General features: G+C 37.8%; 1 protein-coding gene across 1 annotated transcript; it reads right to left on the minus strand.

Moving 5' to 3' along the window:
- Positions 1 to 1,455: 1,455 nt before the first annotated feature.
- Positions 1,456 to 19,227, minus strand: LOC112843138 (adhesion G-protein coupled receptor G5). The gene is made up of 17 exons (XM_025901040.1): positions 18,330 to 19,227; positions 18,172 to 18,249; positions 18,020 to 18,088; positions 17,740 to 17,913; positions 17,592 to 17,627; positions 17,430 to 17,495; positions 17,051 to 17,294; positions 16,795 to 16,951; positions 5,510 to 5,641; positions 5,308 to 5,418; positions 5,174 to 5,228; positions 4,913 to 5,010; positions 4,716 to 4,837; positions 4,368 to 4,633; positions 4,188 to 4,278; positions 3,803 to 4,083; positions 1,456 to 3,721 (listed from the first exon to the last, which is right to left on the minus strand). Exons 1-17 carry the CDS (start codon positions 18,397 to 18,399, stop codon positions 3,603 to 3,605), a joined length of 2,169 nt encoding a protein of 722 aa, XP_025756825.1. The 5' UTR covers positions 18,400 to 19,227; the 3' UTR covers positions 1,456 to 3,602.
- Positions 19,228 to 20,629: the final 1,402 nt, after the last annotated feature.

Consider the following 20,629-nt stretch of genomic DNA (forward strand, 5'->3'; position numbering starts at 1 on the left):
CACTACAAAGGCCCTGGGTCCACATCAATTTCATGAGCAAAGTTACCAGGAAATAAATCATTTTCAGGATTTTTTTAAAAAGCGAGGAAAGGAGAGAGGGGTCCTAGCTAGCGCGCTACCCAGACCCAATGAAAACAACATATCAGGGAAGCAGAAAATGAAGTCTACCTTAAGTTTACAAGAGTCAGTTTTGCTTTGTCACACATTTGCTAGCAAATAAAATTGATGTTGTGTCATCTCAAATTTGATAAAAGCCAGCACAGTGAACCAGTAACCAGGCAAATAAAAGATAATAATTTTTCCCTCTTTACACGCAAGTCTCCGGGAACAAGACCTCGGGTTTTATAGGTCATTTGAGATTGAAAATTTTGCTTTTACAGGCCAGGATTCAGTCTAGACTCCCTATAATAAAATGCATAAAAGTTCCTGCACACAGATTGTGGTAATCATACATCCAGTTACTCTGGTGATTGGATACTTTAATTATTCTTATTCCTCAGAAACTGAGGCTAGGACGACCTTTCTGGAGCAGATTTTGTAATTTTTGTACTTTTTTCTGCCTATATTTTGATATAGAACCAAAATGTTTTCCAACTTGGACGTTCATGTTGATGCTAATGTCTTTCTCTCTAATGTCTTTCTCTAAGCCACTACTGTACATGTGGTATGACACGGAGAGCAATTAAAAAGCACTTTCTCAGTTCCCATCTACTAAGTGAAACACATTAACATGTGTTAAAATTTTATTTGGTTTTTCACTCTGGTATGGGTTTTGTTGAATAGCGTGAAAATGTAACATTCCCTGTCATTTTCATTATGAAATCATCTAGACTGACGTACAAAACAACAATCTTCCCAGAACATTTCTCAGAGATGCCTTGATTTATGTTTTTAGGAAAGCAGTAAAACTGTGCTCCAAATCTGTGCGGGGACTTTTACATACTTTTGATTTAGTAAGTTAATGAATCAAAAGCAGAGTTAGTTTTTTTCACCCTCACATTCTGACCCATCAAATCTTTTGCTATTGAGATTAATGTTCACCACTGCTTACCACAGAGCTATGAGTTGTAATCCTGCATCTTAAGAAGCCTCTGCTTTTTAATTTTGCATGCTCTAACATAAGGACACGCACAGGTATACCACAGAAGCCTGCTGTGCTTTGCATAAAAGCCCTTTTTTTTGGAGCAACACAAATCAGACATGTATGGCAGTAATTACCCCAGTTTTTGTCTGGCACGCTGTGGTCATTTAGGAGATTAATCAGTGGTAGATAAATAAACAGTCCTTCCTTTCTCAATGTCACTCATCGAGGCTCACGTTCTGAATAAGGAAAAACTTTATTATTCATTTAAGGCAGCTAAAACTTTTATTTTAAGACTATGTTGTGCACATACAACAGTTTCTTTCACAAGATAATTTGCTTCTATGTATGAAAATCATATTTTGTCCTGATAAAATAGGAAAAAAGTTATTTTAGTATCATTTTAGTCAAATAAAAGCTTGACAAACTTCATATGATATAGAGTACATGCAAAGATTAGACTTTAAGGCTACTTCAATAAAACTGAGAAAAGCAAATCAGGTTCCCTCTAAATGAAAAAATTATAAGATTTTTTTAAGGTAGTATAATAAAAATAAGTACTAATGAAATCCACAATTCCCCCAAACCACTAAACAAACAAAACAGTTTGCCAAGATACACTGCACTTATATATATGCTAGTGAAATACAGTAAACTTTAGAGGATAGTTTCAACATTCAAATACCCTCAGGGATCTTATCACTATAGGTAGTCATGAGCTCATTTCTTGTTTGCCAGTTAAGCTTCCCGCACAGTGGATACTGGTCTCTCTAGACTCAGAGTAATTATCTGAAGGCACGCAACACACTAACTGGTGAGTTCAGCCCCGACACTGTGTAGGATTTGTGAGACAAGCCGTCCTTTCACCTTGATTCTGCTATATTTAATCACATTGACAAACACATCAGTCAAAAAAAATTAATGTTTAATTTCTTAAACGTTTAAACTCTGCATTCCACTCTATAGCTGATTCAAGAGGTCTGTAATACAACCTTAGTCAATGATATACAAAACCCACATTTTATTTACAATAGACCACAGAAAACATTTTTAAGTTTACAGGTAAACGTGAAAAATCTGCTTTTTAGCAACAAACTAAACAAATGACAGATTTGTCATAGAATCATTTAATGTGACAGTTACAGTGTCAGGATTGTTTTTGCTATGGGAGATGCATGAAGCAAATTTCAATGGATAATATATACATATTTTTAAATGTTTAAATTCAGACTTTCTACTGTTTCATGAAAAATAACACTCATTTTGAATTTGATGGCAGCAACATCACTCAAAAGAAGTTGGAGGCGAGAAAAGACTAGAAAAGTAAGTAGTACTGAAAAGAAACAGCTGGGGGAACATTTTTTAAATAGGTTAACTAGCAACAGTTCAATAACGGGACTGGATATTAAACATAGGCAGAGGTTCACCAATCTGTCATTGTGTTCACACAGTTCACAGTGCCATCCAAAAATGGAGGTTAATGCTTTATCATTCAAAGAAGAAGCCATATGTGAGAATGATCTAGAAAATTTGCTGTCTTCTATGGACCAAAGCTCATTTATAATGAACACAGCCAAAGTGGAAAACTGTTATTTGGTCAGACAATTCAAAATTTTAAGATTCTGCTTGGAAAAAATGGATGAGGATGGAAGAGAAGGAAAATCCAGCTCACCAAAATTCAATTACTATACATCTCTGATGGTACTGGGCTGTGGAATTGGAAGCCTGAGCATCTGGAAAGGCACCATCATCGCTCAGAGGTATATACAGGTTTTAGATCAACATATTCTCCCATGCAGATAAAGTCTTGTTCAAAGAGTTGCTTGGATTTTTCAACAAGAGAATGCTGAACTGCACAGTGCATTCATTACAGCAGCTTGGCTTAATAGTGGAAGAGTCAGGTGCTGAAATGGCCATCCATATCACCAAATAAAAACGTTTGATGCATCCTATATCCAAGGATCTTATATCCAACAAGATGGAATGTTCTTCTACCAAACGTCCAGCAGCTCATCCCAGCAGATGTTTATGGATTTCTGTTTAAAGGAAGACGGGATGCTACACAGTTGTCAACATGTCGCTGTCCCAACTTTTTGAGAGGTGTCACGACCGTCAAATTGAAAATGTCCTTATGTCTTTGACATGCTTCACTTTCCCACTTTAACATTTTACACCTTAACATCCTGACATGTTTACGATTGTGGTTGTGTACTCTGACTGAATCACAGCCTTCTCTGAATGATTTGGAGTCAGTAAGACAAGTTTTCGGTTAAAATATAAAAGCATAGGAACAAACATAGAGTGGTGCTCTGAAATTCCAGAGTACTGACTCGATCTCTACTCGACATGAGTATTTGTGTCAAAGAAGGTAAACCGGGTTAGTGATTTCATGTCAGAAAAGCCATTCAGCGGAGAGTACATGGGAAGAATGACAAAGTTGTTTCTACACAGAGCAACCTGCTGGAACTATATGAAATAAAATGCTGCCCTCTTGTGTCAAAATATGATAAAACAGCAAGCCTTATGCATAAGGAGACGTTACAGCTGTGTTTGATGTAGCTGTGCTGCTACTTTGTGTGTGGATTTTGCCATCTCCAATAATCTTGCTGGATTTATAATAGTAGATAAACAGGAAGAAACCTATAAAAATAAAGAAGAAGGTTAAGAACTTTTAATCCAAAAAGGCGCGAAGTAAACTCACTGTGACAGTTTTAGATTTACCTTGAAAGGAGTTGAGGATGGTAAAGATGTAGTAGGAGGCGAGGAGCAAAGGTCCGTAGCTGAAAAAAGCAAAAGCCCAGGTGATGCCAAGAAGGAGGAACAGGCCCAGAATGGTGGAAGTGTTGCTCTTAATGGAACTATTGTCTTGGGCTTTTCCTGCTTTTGGCATTAGAACGATTTGCCTTACAGTTAGAATGAATACACTCAGAGTGAAGACGAACACCAGAGCATAATAGCCGATGTTCACCCCCTGGTGGATACCAGCATCAGAGATCCAGCACCTGAAAATTGGGAGTACAACATGATCCTCTGATGAAGATGTTTGTGTTTTATCCAAAAAATCTATTATCAGATTTACAGACTCTAAAAATCAATCATCACTTACATTGTTGCTGCTTTCCCTTCATTTGTATTAATATTAATAGAATTATATTTCTGGGAGGCAAGAAGAGCGATCACCACCACAGCCGGTATGACTAAAGAGAAGATTAGGAATATAAATTCTCCTGTGATTATTATTCATATTATGAGAGCACAAGTATCATTTTTGGCTCAGGTCTCTTACCCCATCCTGTGATGTAAATCTTCAGCATGTAATGTTTCACCTCAGTGCAGATTCGACGTAGACTGAGGTACAAGTGTAAAGCCTGCATGAAGAACCAGGTAAAAGTGGCCAACATGCCGTAATGCAGAGCCGCTGCTATTGCCACACATGCACCTTTGATACCCAGATTTGAAATGCTCTCATTGGTCAAGAAGGACAAGTTCAGGATCAACATGGCGACAAAGAGGTTCATCAGAATCTTTGTTGCTTCGCTTGCTTTCCCTTTTCTGTGGAGCAAATTAGTGTGCGTAAGAAAAATGACTTTACTGAGGTAAAAATCCAAACTCCAAACTGCCTCGGATCTCTTACCTGACGAGAACGTGCATGAAGAGACCGACGATCAAGAAAAACAGCGACAGTCCACAACCGATTGAAGTGATGTAGGTCAGAGAATTAACATCAGAAGCGCTGATGTTTGCAGGTGGAGGTGACTAGGTTCAAATAGTTATGTGTCAGTATGTGCTGTAAAAAAAATCATTTCTTTTTTCCTAATGCAGTTGTCTTACCATGAGTATGGCAAAAAAGGTTAGATGTGTGCACTGGCAGGTGATGCTGTTATTGGTCTCCACTGTTTGACAGCCATCTGTGATCCAGAGTGATTTCCCTGATGGACAGCAGCAATACAAAGAAGTAACTGTTAGAGACAGACTTTATCACAGTAATCAGTGTGTGTGCAAAATGTGACTGAACACTTCAAAGGTCTTTAATTCCTGTGGTTTTCATATTAAAATAAGATATTAAAATAAGGTATATATATATTTATTTACCGTTTGCATCTGTGCTGTTTCCATCCCAAGAGATGCAAGAAGCATTCGCTCCTTTCTTTATCAAAATAGAAAATGAAAATCAGAATAAGTTTCCCTCTGAACTTAAAATGATCATTATGTCTGTTATGACTTACCTTGTCCACATTACTGTACTGAATCTCGATGGGTTGTGAAAGGTTTTGTATTTTTGCCCCCATTTCTATTCCAAATATCTCTCTGTTTAAATAGTATTTACTGTTGTTGTCCTGTTAATATTAAAATATTGTTAATAGATTAGGTTTGGTCATTATGTTTATACATATGAAAAGTAAGTTATTAGTTGAGCTGTACTATTACCGCATGCTGTTGTGGAAACAACAGAATCCCAAGAAATGATCCATTTCTCTCCACCGCCATTTTACTGGCCTCTTTAGGAATTTTCATTAATTGAAACGGGCCCGTAAAATTGCTGTCTTCTCCTTGAACGATCTTTCAAAATGAGAAATGTTTATCAACAAAAAATGTATAAAATAATGATGTCATGCATATGTATTATACAAATTAAAACTATTATGTGCAAATTAGCATTAAATTATCTTTTGTATTTCATCAGAATGTTCAATAAACAGGTCATTTTCACTGAACTCAAAAATATGAATTTTGTGACAATTATTCCATGCCTCAGCAGGGCTCTACAGTTCGACCAATTTGGTCGCAAATGCGAACAAATTTTTCAGTGGTGCGACTAAAAAAAAAAAATTTGGTGGCACCGGTGCGACCAAATATTTTCGGGTAACAAAAAAAAAAAAAAAAAAAAAAAATCTCTGCAACTCTCCGTGTGGTCAACGACAGACACACATTATGCCCCTATCGTGGACTAAACCAATCACAGATAGTCAGGGGCGGGACCTCTCTGATTGGCCGTGGTCCAGTTGAAAGTGCAGGTGGAAGAGAGAGGTGAGTAGCTTGAATAAAGCGATATCAATTCATTAACGGATTCCACACAAAGACGTAAACACAGAGCGGACCGACGCATCAGAATCAGCTTTGTCTTTCTCGGCTTTCTCACCTCACGGCCCGAACACGGACACGCTGTCGGAGCTTAGCGATTCTGATGCGTCGGGCCCGCGCTGTGTTTCCTCTTTTTTGCGCTGATTCTGAGCTGCAGGTTTTGTCTCTCCAACCAAAATTCGCCGAGCCAGCAGCAAAACAAGCAGCAAACTGCGCTTCACATTTGATCAATGTCGTCATGAATTCCCTCTGACTTTTGCTGTTTTGCTTCCACCACGATAAAAAATCACACTTCATGCACAGCTCTCTCTCTCCCTCTCTCTCTCTGTACTTCAAGAACAGTTTCCCATCTCAAATCTCTGTTTTCTGCATTATCCATTCGCTTATTACCCACCAGTCTACCGCTGTTTACAGCGCTGTCGGCCGCTGTCTTTTTCTTTTCTTTTTCTTTTCTTCACTTAAATGACCTCGGACAAGAAAGCCTAATTTCTGCTGTTCAATACTGAAGAAATTTAAACTTCTTAAAATTATGCAAAATTACAGAATATTGCAGAATATTTTTGAGGTTATCTGCTATAAAACGCCAGACCAGAAAAATCTCCTTCATGTTTTTCTGTGTTTTATTCTCAGTTACTTTGACACAAAGGCATCTGCTGTGATGTTCACAATTCTGATGAAGTCTCACATGTATCAGTACTGATAAATGATCAGAATTATAATATTTCTGACTGTCTGAGGCTAAATTGAATCGAATCAGGACTTTGAGAACCGGAATCGAATGGATTATAGAAATCAGTGATGATACCCAGCCCTAGTGAGCAGCCTAGGCCCGACAGAAGTGGATGTAGCTGTGGGTAATAAGAAAAGATGAAAAGAACTATTGATAACTTTTGTGTTAAGTTAAGGCCTGATCCGTCTGAAATTCATAGCCAGCTCTGACACGGTGCCATCAATCTTTGAATGCTGAAAAAGCACAGTGTATTGTGGAATTACAGGGATTATTTTACATAACCATCATCTTATCATTGCATTAATTATCATTTCATCAAAGTGTTTATTGAAGCTGCTGGCATTATGGTATAATTTATATTATAGGGGTTATCATAATCAAATATTAACATGTTTATTACAGGTGCAGTTATAACTACTTTAAAATGATTGAGTTAAATATATATATATCATAACTCATATGCTGAGTATATTGGTATAGTAAAATAGTAGCTGAGCAAAGGCCTGAATGTATTCAGCTTCTTGTGGTATTTGAGTTTGCTTAGTTACAGGTGACGGAAGGATGTCCAGTCCATGGTGACCTCAAAGGCCTTAGGTCATCACTATATTCGGAAGAGTATGCCACAAGGAGGAACCTCTGTGTTTGCATTTAATTCTTAAAATACATGAATGTTCTGTACATGCAAATTATGTGCTTGTAAACGCAAGAAGGGGCGTTACAATACCCTGATGTTATAAAAGCAATCTAGAGTGTATTTTGGGTAGAGATGTACAACTGCTTTGCAGTTTGCACCTCTCCACGCTGCGTGCATTCATTAAAATCAATTGTTTGAACGGCCTTTTCTGGACCATCATTGTTTTACTCTCATCCTCAATTTCGGACCCGTAACATTTGGTGCATTGGCCGGTTGAGGGAGAAAAGTTGGAGGTTGAGACTGAGAGGGTCCAAGGTGCTCAAACAGGCAGACACGAGTCAGTGGTCGAAGTGAGTGGACATAAGCCGGCTTATTCAAAGGTAAGGTACTACCTGTTGAATTATTTCCAAACAGTGCTGAATTGGTTCTGACAAAATTGAAAGTCCACTCACTGAAAATTACTGGTAAAAGTCTGTTTTGATTTTGGTGAAAATCTCATGAGAATTGAAGTTGAAGTAATGATAATGTAAGGTTAAGTGACAGTACTGATTAAAGGAAAAGCAGTTGGACTGCTACGAGGATTTAAATGCAGTTGGACTGCTAAGGAAAGAGAATTTAAAGTAGTTGGACTACTGAATTTAGGAAATAGGTCATTTGAAATCTGTATATGGTCATACAGTTATAATTGAATACAAAGCTGGGCTTGGGCATCAATAAAGTGGGTTGGTGGTTTCATAGGATGTCTTTAAAACGTAATTAAATTCATGTAGAACGGAACTGTGGAAAGTTCTAGGAAGTGCATCGCTCAGAGGTAACGCTTGCCGGAGTCAGGGACGCTTAGACTCCGTCCTCAGTTGAGGGATAGTCAGTTGGTCACTGTGGAGCTTGGGGCACTCCAGAATAACTAGTGGTTGGACCACTTTGCCGTTTGGAACGGTTTATGCACTTTTTTGGGTAGTAAAGGTTGGACCTTGGGCGTTGGACGCTTTTAAATTGACTTAGGAACTTTAGCAATTAGACCAGACACAGGTTGGACCTGATACTGGGTCATTGATTATCAAAAACTTGGAGTTTGTCCCTTGGAGGGTTAATTCAAATTTTGTCTAAATTATGTAGGTTGTGCAATTTAAGGCCTTGTAAATATTATTTAATTTATCAGACGTCTCTGTGTTATAATTTCTATGTTTGTATATAGGCTCTGTCTGCCACGGGCACTGCAGCAGGCTGTTTATTTTGAGAGTGTGTCTGTGTTTATGTAAATGAGATGCCTGTGACTTATTTAGAGTGACATTTCCTGTTTACGAATGAGTGGCTAATGACTGACTGCAGAGCCAGGGTTAAGGACAACTTCAATCTGTGTTTTAAGGGAAGAAATGCAGTTTATGTTTATTATATTTGTGTGACTGTTGTTGATTATGATAAGTATTTCATGATAACTGTAGAATATGAGTATGGGGTTTGCTTGACACGTGTCTGTACTAGGTAAAACTGTGTAAGACTGATAGGAAGTTTATAGAGACTGCTACACATGGCTGATGCATGTATTTAAGACGCTGGAGTTGTTTGTTACAATATTGTAAGTAAAGTTTTATTTCTTGCCATGACTGTATGATTTTTGAGGGGTTTTGAGATAGGATACATAAACTGTTGATACTTAAGACCGTTACCTGGGTTCTGAGAACTGAAATTGAATTTGAGATAATTTAATTAGAAAAGATGTCTGTAAGCGAGGTGTGTTTTGGGGTGTTGAAGTAAGATGTCTTAGGATTTTTAGATGGGTTCTGTTTCAGTTTGAGATAATATATACAGTTACATTTTCTGTGTGTGTGTTGTTGAGTGACAACATGCGCAGTTTAAATTGGGCGCTGTTCCTTCCTCTTTTTAGTTTCAAAACACAAAGGCTGTGACATTAAAAATTACTGTGAGTAACGGTTTGACTTTTGACTAGGGAAATAATATGCTTACTTTTGGGTCTATGAAGATATTTGACCTTCAGTGATGTTATGAGAGGTTTCAGTTTTCTTTTTCTTTTTTCTTTTGACTTGCTCTTTCTGATCATGGAAGGCATGTCCCAAATACTCGTATGAAAGCGTATTTTGTGTGATTTTAACTGTGTGAATGCTGTCAGTATTTGATTTGAGTGACTGGGTGATTTGTCTCAGTAAGTGAAAAGGGGAAGTTTGAGAGAGAGAAAGGCAGTGCGTGTGAGACGATTTATGGCGTCTGAAAGAGGTTAGAGCATTTAAAAGGTGTGTATGGAATAAAGGAGTGTGAAATATATTTCTTGTGTGATGAAAAGTAGGATGTGCTAAAGTTTGAAAGTGATTTTAATTCAAGAAATGCATGAGTGATGGTATGAGAGGTTGAGTGTCTTTTTCTCTCAGTTCAAAACACATAAGCATATACACTTGGTTAATTGTTTGGATGTGTGAAAGAGCTCGGTTTAAATGTGTGTGAGGGAAATGAAGGTGTATTGTTTTTAGACCAAGACTTAGTAAAACTAAAGAGGGTTTGTAGACTGTAAATATGAAAAAACAAGTGTTTGATTAATCGGTAGAAACAGGAAAGAGAAATAGGAAATACTGTGCTGCTGTGTGTGTGAGAGGAAGGTGTGTGTGTGACTGATGATGTCAGGGGAGCACCCAGAGAAATGGACAGAGTTAAATTCTAAGAAGATGAAGCAAATGAAGCCTTTAAGGAAAAATGCATATATTACTAATTATATGGTTTAGTGTGTCAATACAGGTGGGCGTCTTTCAACTTTGCAACTTTGAGTTCAGCAGCAGAAAAGTAGATTAAAAGAATTGGGAGAAAATAAGCCAGCCTTTGGCTCGAAATTGTGCAGCTTGAGCCCTTACTTTGTCCCTGACCCGAGAAGAAACGCAAAGGACAGTCAATTTCCTGATGAAGACCGATAGAACATCGTGGATGTGAAGAAGTAACGGAAGCTAAAAGACAGTGCACGCGAAAGCAGTAACACTGACAACGACTGATGAGTCCAGCAGCATGGAAGAAAGCACGTGATGCAACATGCATGCGGGTGAAGAACAGCGTGATATGTCTGCTTGAAGGCACTGACTGTCATATTTGCCAAGCTTGGAGCAATCTTGGAAGAAAAGACTGAAAAGATGAATGGAGAAGAAAACAGAGCAAATGAAAATAAGACTGAAGGAAGAGGAAATACTGAAAGATCAAAACAGAGAAGAAACAGACTGTGTTTGCTGGGGCTCTGAAGCCCGAACAGGACACTGTGAATGAAAAAGGACCAGTGAGAGATGAAGCTGGACGAGTTTGACTGCGAGAATATAGGATATAATTGGATTGAAAATTGAAACCTGAACTCATGAATTGTTTAGGGATGTCCACCACAGCATAACAAAGAGGTAAACATTAGAAAAGGTGAGAATAATGAAAGAAATAATTGTCATTACCTTAATGAATAGAAAACACACATACAAATTGTTACATGTGAGATTATTTTTGAAATGAATCAGAAGTGAGATAGTTTGAATCTAGAGCTCAGTGAAAAGATGCATAAATTAACTATGAATACATGAAAATGCAATGAATACATAAGGATGCAATGAAGAAAACAGCTTACACTGCATTTACATGACCACATAACGCAAGGACGAACACGCTTACATACATGGCATAATTGGTATTTTTGACTAGAAAAAGAGAAGTGGGTCGTTTAGGCGTCCGTGATAATAATGAAAATGTCTTAGTTTGTTATTTTCAGGAGTAAAGCAGACCCAGGCCAATTCTCCAGATGCAGGAGTCTGAAGAAATTACAGGCTAACATGAATGGATATGTTAAGGCAAGTTTCTGGTTGAATTGTTTACAGTGTCCAGGAACCTGAGAGCAAGCCCTAACTGCTGGCGGAAGGCCAGGAGGGCTGTGATTTAAGGTGGGAAATTAAAGTTGGGGTTAGTGATTCGGGGACGGAGAAAACTGACTCTTTAACTGGAGAATGGGAAAGTGTCTGTGAGACTGTGAAGCCATATATGCAAAATAGCACACACAAACATACGCAATGAAGATCGGCTTGCTACTTGTATGAGTGATAGAATGGTGTGAATGTTTAATAAAGTGATTAAAGTGTTTATAAGAGTGACTCAGGAGTGCTCTTGCACTCATTGATCAAAGTAAGTGATTAGTATAGAAAGAAAATGAAAATAATCGAATAATGTGATAAAGTTTAAACATGTATTTATTTTGCCAAGTTAAATTGTTGAGATATGGCTGAGTATGGAAAAAGTTTGAGAGCTCGTGTGAATGTGGACAGAGGAGGTTGCTGTGTGTGTGTGATTGAGGCCTTAAAGGAGGGGTAGATTGTTCAGAGGTGCAAATTTGATTAAGAGGTTTATAAATTAGTGTTGACATATTGTGAGAACGTGCTTATATGTTAAGGTTGAATGTGAGTTTGGTAAAGTGCTTAAAGGGGGATCTCGTGTACAAACGGTGTAGCTTTTTTACGTTTTGGGTGTGTTCTATGGGTGAAATTTAAGATTGTTGAAGATTTTTGAGGTTGTTGTTTTATTTTTAAAGAGGGAGTGTTAATAAACATGGACATGTTTAAGGGGTTTTGTAACAGTGCACTTATAAAGAAAAACCTGTCAGGTGATTTTGTTTTGTACTTTGATGAGCTAATACTCAGCTCTCTTTTTTCTCATTTTTGTTGTAAGCAGGCCTGCAAAAGAGTGGATAACAGCGCTGACAAAGTAAAAGGATTGCCGCGAGCCAATCCAGTCTAAAAGCAGAAAGAACTATTTTCTTAAAAACAAAGTAAAACAAATAAATGAGTTGATGTTGCTGAGAGTGAAGACTGAATATTTGCGAGATAGTCTCCACTGTCAGCAATACCTGATGTTAATGCATGTGAGTGAATGTGTGTAAATGGATGGTGACTGGACGGACGAGGCAGACCATAGGTTGGACCGACTGGACACTGACAAAAGACTGGACTAAGGTTAGACACATGACTGATAACTTTTCTGTTTTAAGTTTTCTTTTATAATACAGGTTGGATCATAAGTGAGGAAAAACTGAGTATGAAATGTGAAGTTCTGGTTAACACACAGGTTTTTGTTTCTAGGACGTTTCAAGGATGCAGGCTGTGGATGGAGCCAAGAAAAGATTTGACATGATGATTAATTTGATTTCATTCCTTAAATACAGGTTTGAAGGGCCGGAGCATGTATGCCTAATATGATAGGACTAACTTTTTTCTTTTAATTTCCTAAGCTCGAGTGAAGGATTTTGAGTTTGTAACACATGAGATGTGTCACAAAAAGGGGAGGTGTTAATATATGCGATTAGCTACATGAAATGTGTTCTTTTAGGGTTACTAAGCAAATGTCTACGTGACCTTTCTGAGTTCTGAGAATAACTCTGTTAAGTTGACAGGAAACACGTCGAGACAGCAATATAGGGCAAATATGTTTGAGCTTGTAATTAAATGTGGGGCTTGAAAAGAGGAAGCAAATTTGGTACAGGACGTACTTGAGATGATCAGACGAGAGAAAGGAGAAGAACAGAGCACAAATACACCGAGTTGTTTATATTACAAAGAAGATCAAAAGCTTGTTAGACACAGGTTATAATGGAAGCATAAAAGGGATGAGAGGAACTTTACATAACATAGAAATCCTGCAACAATTCGTAAATTGCCCAAACACAGTGCTCAGACCGGATATGCGCTACCCGTTAAAGGGGGCGAAGAAATCAGGCCTAAGTTTGAAAAATGAAATGGGTTAACTCGACAGAGGATGTTTCCAAAGGTAGAGAAAATAATGTAGGACCTTTTACCAGGAGAAGGTCAGGAATAGTTTAAACTAAGATTGAGAAAGTAAATGGGGTGAAAGGGGGTGTAGCTTCAGGGCAGTTCACAGCCTGGCGTAAACGCAAGGTGCTGTCACACAGCTTAAGTTATTTGGTTGATTTATTTTATGACAAAATAATAAGGAAATATTAAAAATATACAACACGTTGAGAAGATCTCTTTTGTTATATTTTAGTGTTTAACATGGAAGATGCCTCTCTGGAGCTTCTCTCCTGATGCTACTCCACCAAAAGAAGTTCATTTATAGAGACTATGTCAGCTCCCAAACAGACAACAACAAACCAAGATTAGCAATAAACAATCTAAACAAAATAATAACAAATGAAGAACAATACAGAATCCAAATCTGAACCAAAGAACAAAATAGTGAAATGTGGATTATTGGGTTTTTCTCTGTATATATGAAGTATTTGTAATGTGTATCTGCTAATGAAGGCTTGTAGAGGCCAGTTTATACTCACAAACGAGTGCTCAGCCAGACTGAAAAACAGGAAGCTTTAGTGCACAAGGCATATTAATAAATATAGACACAAAAAGAGGAACTCCCCATATAAACAACGTTCAAAAATGTGTGAAGTATAAACTACCGAAATAACACTATATAAGTCACAGTTGATGATTCTAATGTTAAAGAGCTCTTGCAACTGGCGTCTGAGCTGTGCAGAGGTCTCTCTTAAGACAGGTACTTATGTAGGTTAGCATGAGGTTGAGTTAATTTTATACACAATGCATAACTGTGCTTGTTTAGAGTTGATGTTCTATCCAAGAGGGTTTTAAGCTTCACTGGTGAGAGTGTCCAGGTGATACATGTTGAGGGAAGATGAGAACATAGCAGGTGAATTGCATGCACGCTTACAAACACACATGATTTAAATATAGGCCAGGCCAAAGGCCTGGACTTGATGCAGCTTTCAACTTTACAGCTCCTAACTTGGAGGAATGGCGTGGAGTGTAATGAATGAATGCAAAACATGCTTACAGACACAATCATAACAGGGGTTTATTTTACAGGGTAAAGGTGGACCACAGGTTGCTTTGTTTCTGCTTAGCAACTACTGAGGTAAATGGTGTTAAAGATAAATATGCAATAAGTGAACAGGAAATGTGTGAGGGTGAGCCGGGTGAAACAAAATGTTGTAGATAATGGAAACTTGTCTAACGGGCATTAACAGTAACCTTTGCATGTTATGTATATGCTTGAGGCCAAAAGAGGCGTAAATCCAGATAGAAAATTTTGAAGTGTGCTTTTTAGCGGAGATTTAGGCTGACAGGGGGATGGTGTGTATTTTACTTGGGTTGTGTTTAATAAGACTAAAAGCGTTGCTCACACACATAAAGAGTATTGAGATTGAATAAAGTTAATATAATGGATAGAGCCCAGAACATGATAATATATAAGTGAAATCAAATGCAATGTGTGATTTCACTTTTATTGGGAAAATAATTAGCCAAGAAATGTGTATTGAACTCTCCACATACTTTGAAACTGCGCAACTCTGAGTGGGCAATGTAATGAAGCAACTGTTACATATTTGCATTAAACTAGCCAACATAGACTCACCACCACATGATGTTGCCCTGCAGCGGGGGCAGAAAATCATTTGCAAACCAGGGATCTTATGTTGATTATCATATTCTTACTTATGTACACACACACACACAGAAGGGAAAAATTTCAAAACAAAACAAAAAACAACTTCGCTTAACCTGTCAAGCACAGGAGTAAAATAAAATCTCTTTGGGCTCTGTTAAAATTTCTTTAGTAAAAGTGTAAAAGGCCAAACCTAGGAAGTTCGGCAAACAGGAAAGTTCCTTGAGTATCAGGAGTTAATAGTCAGGAAACATTTCTCACATTAACGCCTTATATCTGACAAATCATTGACTCATAGATGCAGATAGACACACAAGTGCACATACATCCAGATGTGCATTTAGACATTAAAAGTGTAGAGACATGTACACACAGATTGGCAAACCGGTACAGAGTCTAGCTGAAGAGCTTAACAAAGTAGACGTGGGAGTAGGGTTTGTGATTTTGCCTGATATGATATTGTGAACCAACTTTGAATAATGACAGGAACCTTAGATGAACAAAGTAGGTTAGTAAGGTGTAGCAGAGAAAGGTTGTTTGTTTTCTATCCCTTACAGGAGAAGATTTCCACTAGAGAAGGACCCAGAAAAGGAGCGGAGATTACCTAAGCATGAAGTGTTTTCAAGTGGGGGCTGGTGTTTTATTGCTGGACCACCTAGAGGACATGAGGTTGTTGTCGGATTTGCTGAGTCAGGGGGCGGCTAGAGAGGGTCAGAGCGAAGGTAGTGGACCTGGGAATGGTGTAGTGACGTCTTTGGAAGACGTCAAAAGGGGGAATTGTGGAATTACAGGGATTATTTTACATAACCATCATCTTATCATTGCATTAATTATCATTTCATCAAAGTGTTTATTGAAGCTGCTGGCATTATGGTATAATTTATATTATAGGGGTTATCATAATCAAATATTAACATGTTTATTACAGGTGCAGTTATAACTACTTTAAAATGATTGAGTTAAATATATATATATCATAACTCATATGCTGAGTATATTGGTATAGTAAAATAGTAGCTGAGCAAAGGCCTGAATGTATTCAGCTTCTTGTGGTATTTGAGTTTGCTTAGTTACAGGTGACGGAAGGATGTCCAGTCCATGGTGACCTCAAAGGCCTTAGGTCATCACTATATTCGGAAGAGTATGCCACAAGGAGGAACCTCTGTGTTTGCATTTAATTCTTAAAATACATGAATGTTCTGTACATGCAAATTATGTGCTTGTAAACGCAAGAAGGGGCGTTACAATACCCTGATGTTATAAAAGCAATCTAGAGTGTATTTTGGGTAGAGATGTACAACTGCTTTGCAGTTTGCACCTCTCCACGCTGCGTGCATTCATTAAAATCAATTGTTTGAACGGCCTTTTCTGGACCATCATTGTTTTACTCTCATCCTCAATTTCGGACCCGTAACAGTATCCAGAAAACACATTATATGCTGCAATAAATGCACTGCCCAAGTGTCCCCTCTCCCCACTGCCTTTCAGCAGCAGGCAGCAGCAAACAGGTCGTCAGAGGAGCCGAGATGATGATTAAGTTTAACATTTTCTACAATATTGACAAAGCACTTTAAGCACAAGTTTGTTAGTTAATAATTTAGAAATGAATATTGTCTGTATGGACTTCCCCCCAAAGAAAGTGCACATGTAAAACTGCGGTGTTAAGCGATGCGGTTGAAAAATTTGAGTGCGCCTAACTTTTGTGCCGGTACACCTAAATTTTTAAAGTTAGGCGTACCGGTGCGCCCATGGCAAAAAGTTAGTCTAGAGCCCTGCCTCAGGCTTTAGAGAGTTAGCAATCCATGGTCTTAAAATTGTGTCACACCTTACCTTCACGTCAGCATTTTCTGTGAAGGCAAAGTTCATGTTGGTTTGATTTTTCTGGGAGAGTTTGGCAATCACTCCTGTGACGTTGCCCATCTTGATTCTTGCTGTTCTGTTATTACCCATCAGTTCAAGGACAAAGGATAGATTTTTCATGACGTCTCTGTAACACGGAGACACAGTTAATTTCTTAAAGGAGATTTCAAAAGTGCACAATATTGCAACATTGCAACAATATTTCTATGAAAACTGAGATATTTACACTGGGTTAGGAATGGTATGGTTGATGTAAAGGGTAATAATGTCTTCTTCGTAATTTCTTGCGGTTGTTGTAGAAGATTCGCTGGAAGAATTGATGCTGGCGGTTGTTGTGGAAGATTCGCTGGAAGAATTGATGCTGGCGGTTGTTGTGGAAGATTCGCTGGAAGAATTGATGCTGGCGGTTGTTGTGGATGGTTCTGGGTTGCATGACACATTCCATGTGTCATTATCACTGAAGACATATTCTGTGCACAAAATATGCAAATGCCCACACACACACACACACACACACACACACACACACACACAAGCGGGCTGTTGTTACACTCGCTAACATTAAATATTTGTTTTTAACTGATTTGATAAACAAATAATTATACCTGTGGGAAGTTTTTCATGAAAGCTCTCATTGCTCAGTCTCATATTCATACTCATATTTTTCATACCTTGAACACATAAAAGTATAAAATTAGAACTTGCGCACTATCACTGCTGTCACATTGCTTCATGTAGAAATTAAGAGGAAAGGTTTGTGAATTTACTTTCATTCAAGCAGCGGTGGATGCTACAAAGAAAACCTGCAACAAGATAGAAAGTGCATCATATCATTGGTTGGAAACCTTTTCAAACTGAGGAAATAAACTGAATATTTGACCACTGTGGGCAAACTCTCACTTCTTAGAGGCTTACCAGGGCTGCTTTTGTAGAGCTTGGATGGCATACATGAATAATTATGCTCTGGATCCTTCATCACCACAATATCTTGCTTGGATAAAATCTCTTCAGTTAGATTTAGCCTGTATTTACCTTGATTATCTATTTTTACTTCAATATTGCAGTCGAAATTAGTGCTGTTACAACACTCTAAGAAAAATGAAAAACACAATAAACACATTTAGCAAATGACCAAGACAAACTGAAACAGCTATAAAGCAAAAAAAATGAAAAGCTAAAAATTAGATAACTGTACCTGCACGTGTATTATTTGGTTGGATGTTGAAACAGAGTTTAATTCCATTGTCCTTTTGGTCGATAGTTTCTAAATTAAAATATAAAACCCCAGATTACTAAGGTTGTCCTTTAACGGAATAATAATTTTTTCCTGTATTGTTTTTAACTTACCTGATGGAAAATATGAATCAGCTATTGTTTTGGGACTGATAAAGAGGGTATTCTTGGGTTCACTGTTTCCATTAGTGCCTAAAAAATTTCAACGTAAAAATATGAGAAAAATATTTTGAGGAATACTGGTTTCTTTTAAGCTAGATTTTGTTACTTACCTGTGCTGTAAAACAGAAGCATTAGCTCCACGGCAAACATCAGGCAATGGTTTACATCCAATGGTAACATTATCCTAAGGAGAAAAGGGAGCCTGCAAATGAAAATGGAGCAAGCTTACTTATCACAACCTAAAACTTGATAAGTTCCAGCTTCTATTTCCCAAATGAGAATATGTTCTGCGTTCTTGAGTAACACAGCAACTTCAACTTACAGTCATTATTTTTTACTGACAAATATACCTTTGAGGTCTGCCTCTTTGCTTTGACTTGCAAATAAACTGGGCCTGCTTTTTAAATTATATGTTTCCTCAGAAAACAACTGGCAGAATGCTACTTTTTTTCCCCATGGGCTGGACTGTAGGTCTGAACATAAATGCTCCATTAATACTTTATCCCCTGTACTGATATGAAATCTAAAGAATGTGCAGTTTTTAAAATGTATCTGTGCTCATTTCAGGTTGAATGAAAAACAGGAAGTCATCACTCTCATTGTACTAAAACCTCCGCAGGTTTCTAAAGATGTGCAGTGTATAGGATTATTTACAGTTGTAGTCAGATGTTTACATACATTCATCACGGGCTTGAATGTTTATGCAAGAGACATCTTACTTTAAAATATAAGATTTGAGTGCACAAATTATGATTTTATTTTGGATTTTTTCCTAATCCATAAAATGTCAAAAGTATACATATACAGTATACATTCTAATATATGTACGTACACCCAGTAATATTTGGTTTAATGTGCAGTGGCAAGTTGCACCTCAGTGGCATGCTTTTGGTACCCATTAACAAACATTCTTCTTGGCAGAGTTAGTTTAATCTGTTGGTTCCCTGGCACGGGCCTGGCTTTTAAGCCTACAATGGTGTGAAAAAGTGTTTGCACCTTCCTGATTTCTTAGTTTTTCACATATTTGTCACACTTACATGTTTCAGATAATGAAACATATTTTAATATTAGACAAAGATAACCTGAGTAAATACAAAATGCATTTTTTAAATGATGATTTCATTGATTAAGGGAGAAAAGTTATACAAACCTACTTTGTCCTTTGTGAAAAAGTAATTGCCCGTCTTGTTAAATCATGAATTAACTGTGATTACCTCTTTTTGAAAGCTGAGTTCAGTTTCACTAAACACACTCAGGCCTGATTACTGAAGCTGTCTGACAAAGTGAAGCAGGCAAAAAGTCTCAGTTAAGGTCAGAGTTTGATTCAAAATAAGAAAGAGATTGGGCAAAAATCGCCCGCATGGCAGAGTCAAGCAGACCATTTCAGAAAAGGAACATCGTCGTAACGGTAGAATATGGTGGTGGTAGTGTGATAGTCTGGGGTTGTTTTGCTGCTTCAGGACCTGGAAGACTTGCTGTGGTACATGGAACCATGAATTCTGCTCTCTACAAAACATCCTGAAGGAGAATATCCAGTCATCTGTTCATGACCTCAAGCTGAAACGTCCTTGGGTTCTGCAGCAAAACAATGATCCAAAACATGCCAGCGAGAATGACTTAAGAAAAACGAAGTGAAGACTTTGGAGTGGCCTAGTTAAATTCCAGATCTGAATCTGATCAAGATGCTGTGGCATGACCTTAAAGAGGTGTTCCATGCTTGAAAATCCTCCATTATGACCAGAGATGGGCAGTAACGCGTTACTGTAATCCGATTACTTTTTTCAGGTAACGAGTAAAGTAAGCAACTGCTTGATTGCAGTTGTTGCTGCTAAGAGTGGCCCAACCATTTATTAGGTTTAGGGGCAATCACTTTTTCACGCAGGGCCATGTAGGTTTGGATTTTTTCCCCCTTAATAATAAACACCTTCATTTAGAAACTGCATTTTGTGTTTACTTGTGTTGTCTTTGTCTAATATTTGAATTTGTCTGATGATCTGAAACATTTAAGTGGGACAAACATTAAAAAAAACTTTTTGCCACCACTGACTATATGTCGAATAGTGTTGAGGTCAGGGCTTTAGAAAGGCTGTTCCAGAAGCTCAGTGTTAGCCTGCTTTATTTATTCCAAAACCAGATTTGATGTGTTTGAGATCATGGTCCTGTTTGAACACCCAGTTGTGTTTAAGTTTCAACTATTATGCTGCTGAGTTGAGGTGAAGTCAAAGAATTTAGAGGTAGTCCTCCTTCATTATTCTATCCACTTTGTGCAATCTAACAGCACTGTCCCAGAGCATGATGCTCATCGTGCATCGTGCAGGATGCATCATCGTGTTTGACAGCTGGTACTCACCTATACTCCTCTAAATGTGCTTCTCTTCATTGTGACCAGATAGCTCAGTATTTGTCTAGT

The sequence above is a fragment of the Oreochromis niloticus genome, linkage group LG19, assembly GCF_001858045.2.
Source record: "Oreochromis niloticus isolate F11D_XX linkage group LG19, O_niloticus_UMD_NMBU, whole genome shotgun sequence".
NCBI classification, from domain to species: domain Eukaryota; kingdom Metazoa; phylum Chordata; class Actinopteri; order Cichliformes; family Cichlidae; genus Oreochromis; species Oreochromis niloticus.